The sequence below is a fragment of the Monoraphidium neglectum genome (genome assembly GCF_000611645.1).
Source record: "Monoraphidium neglectum strain SAG 48.87 unplaced genomic scaffold scaffold01923, whole genome shotgun sequence".
NCBI lineage: Eukaryota > Viridiplantae > Chlorophyta > Chlorophyceae > Sphaeropleales > Selenastraceae > Monoraphidium > Monoraphidium neglectum.
In genome coordinates this window covers 9,594-12,331 of record NW_014011705.1, presented here as the reverse complement: position 1 = coordinate 12,331, position 2,738 = coordinate 9,594, and the positions used below count along the sequence as shown (strand labels likewise).

Below are 2,738 nucleotides of genomic sequence, written 5' to 3'. Positions count from 1 at the left end.
CGGCGGCGGCGGCCTCGAAGTCCGCATAAGATGGCGTCATGTTGTATCCGCGGGCGATGCCGACGGCGCCGCCGACGCGCCAGTAGGCGGCCAGGCAGTGCTCCAATGCCTCTTCTGGCAATTCCTCCGGGTGGTCCGAATAGTATTTTAGCACCTGCGCGGGATCGCGTTTTTCGGCAGGGGGGTGCCGGCTGCTTTCATATTGGGGAGGGGGGGCGGAGTCAGTTGGGGCTGTGACGGATGGGTCGCACGCGTGTGGGGCGGTTTGGCAAGGCGAGGGGCGCAGAGCGCAGTGCGTTGCTGGTGCGCCACCAAGGGGCGTTCTTGTCGTGGGGAGTGCGGCGCCAGTTGTGTTTTGGGGGAGGACAAGGGGCAAGGGCGCCAGTGGCCGCGCGACCAGCCTCGCATGCCAGGGTGATGAGATGGCGGGAAGCGACGGTCCGCCGCGGCCAGAGTCGACACAGCCGGCAAATCGAATGGTCGAGAACAACTCAGCCCAGCCGCCTCGAGGCTCGGCCGCGGCCTTCTTGAGGGTGCGCCGACAATCATCCAGATCGCACCCAGATCACATACAGATCACCAAATGCCCAGATCGCTCACCCTCGGCACATCCACGTCGAACCCATGATCTGACAGCGACAGCAGCAGATCCTCAGCGATCTCCGGCGGCAGCCGCTCCGGCGCGCGGCTGAGCGCGCGCAGCAGCGACCGCACGCGGCGCAGCGACAAGGGGCAGGGGCCGGGGAGGCGCTTCTCCGCGTATAATACATAATGCTGGGTGAGAAATTCGGTAGTGGCGGCGGCGGCGGTCGCAGCAGGGGGGGTTTGTTGGGTGTTAGGGCATTGGAGTAGGTGGTGGTGGCAGTGGTTTTGGTGAGTCTGGAGTTGGGATTGGGGGTTGTGATAGCGGATTGGGTGGAGGCAGCAGGGGGAGCGGGGCGGTCGGTGGGTTCCAAAAGGAAGAGGAATTGGGCAAGGGGCTGGACGGCGGCGGGACCTCTTTGCGTTGCCGGCGCCGAACCGGCCGCCCACGGAGGCAGGGGAGCAGCTAGGGCGGGGGCAAAGGCGGGGCGCGATGCAGGGCGGGTCGGCGGCGTGCGATGCGCCAGCTAGGGGGCGACAGAGCCTTGACGTCGCGGCCCAGATGCTTCCACTGCATGCTGAGCGGTGCCGTCACTACACTTGCCCCTGTCTAGACCCACATAGAATTGTTCGCCCATCCCCCCTCCCACCACACACACCTGCAGCACAAAAATGAGGTCCATCATCATTGAAGTGATCGCCAGGCCTGTTGCCCAGGATTCAGGCGTTTCAATGGGCGGGCGGGGGTGGGGTCATGGACTCAGTAATCCACCAGGAAGTCAATCGACGGGTGGTGGGTTGCTGTGTAAACGAGCCGCACATGGTGGTCACAGCCCGCTGGACGGCCTGACTGCAGGCTAAGCGCCGCCTGCCATTGCCAGACAGCACAGCATCATCGCAGCGGCGCCGCCGGCCAGCCGTCTGACACCCGTGCGCCGACGGCCGCGCCCTACGGGCCAAAGCGCGAGAAAACCAGCGCACCGAGCTTGACGGGGTTTGTGGTGATGGGGGCCCATGTGCCCGCGCGCCAGCAGGTTATGAGCTGCTGGCCCAGGGACAGGACGCCGCCCATGAAGTCCAGCAGGATGTTCATGATGGACCACCCCTGGGTGCTCTTGCGGCGGCAGTTGTAGACCACCTGGGGAGGGGGGGTGTTGACGGTGCGTGTGTGTGTGTGTGTGTGTGTGTGTGTGTGTGTGTGTGTGAGTGTGTGTGTGTGTGTGTGTGTGTGTGATGTGCGAGCATGTCAGTGTGTGGATGTGTGCGTGAGGACGTGTGCGTGCGAGTGTGCGAAACAAACCAGCACATTGAGAGTGGACGCTGCCGCTCAAGAATTGTGCAGGGCAGTCATGGGTGGTCTGGGTGCAGGGACATCCAGATCAGTCAAACGTGGCCACCGATACCATGCATAAAAAAGGGTGGCCCCCACCTGCGGGATGTACTTGGACACCGTGACCTGCCGAGACATGCAGGACGCCGCGGCGGGGTGCAGGGTGGTTGAGTGCCGGGCAACAATGGGCGGGGTGGGGCGTGGGGTGGGGGCTGCAGTGGTTGCCCGTTGGCCAGAGGTACCAGGGACGGACTCAGGCGAGCAGCCCGTGCAAAACGGCGGCGACAGGCACCCCCGGCGCCCACCACGCTCCGTGGAGCATCCGCATGCGTCGAACTCCCAATCCCCTCACTCCTCATTCAAAACAAATTGCACCCTCCCTATGGCCCACTGAACCACTTGCCGCCCCCAAAATCAGCATCAACCCCTGACTCGCCGACCACCGCCTGACTCACAAGCCACCCCCTGACTCACAAGTCATCCCCTGACTAACCGACCAACCCCTGACTCACGATCATCTTGATGAACGACAGGTAGTACAGCCACCACACCCACTTGACAAACTCCTGCAGCCGCCACCCCACCCCCCACCCCGCCCAGATGGCCGCCGCGTAGCCGACGGCAGACCCGACGCTGCCCAAAATGAACAGCGCTACGAGGCGGTGCACCCGCTGCTTGCCGCGCGGGTAGATGCAGCACTGCAGGGCGGTGATGAGCGTCATCGTCAGCGCGTGCAGCGAGAAGACGACGTCGTTGAGCTCGACGGCGTACTGCAGTTGTTCGCGACGGGAAGTTTGGGGCGAGTAGTATGGGGCGGGAAGTTTAC

The 2,738-nt window shown here is 64.1% G+C and overlaps 1 protein-coding gene across 1 annotated transcript in view; it reads right to left on the bottom strand.

Annotated features, from left to right (window-relative positions):
- Positions 1-1,531: 1,531 nt before the first annotated feature.
- MNEG_9406 (putative Cystinosin like protein) overlaps positions 1,532-2,738 on the bottom strand; it is a gene marked incomplete at both ends in the record, with an annotated part of 2,083 nt that continues 876 nt past the window's right edge. The window contains 3 exons of the mRNA XM_014042124.1: positions 1,532-1,720; positions 2,012-2,038; positions 2,425-2,682. Of these exons, the coding sequence (XP_013897578.1) occupies positions 1,532-1,720; positions 2,012-2,038; positions 2,425-2,682 (474 nt within the window). The remainder of the gene's footprint in view (positions 1,721-2,011; positions 2,039-2,424; positions 2,683-2,738) is intronic.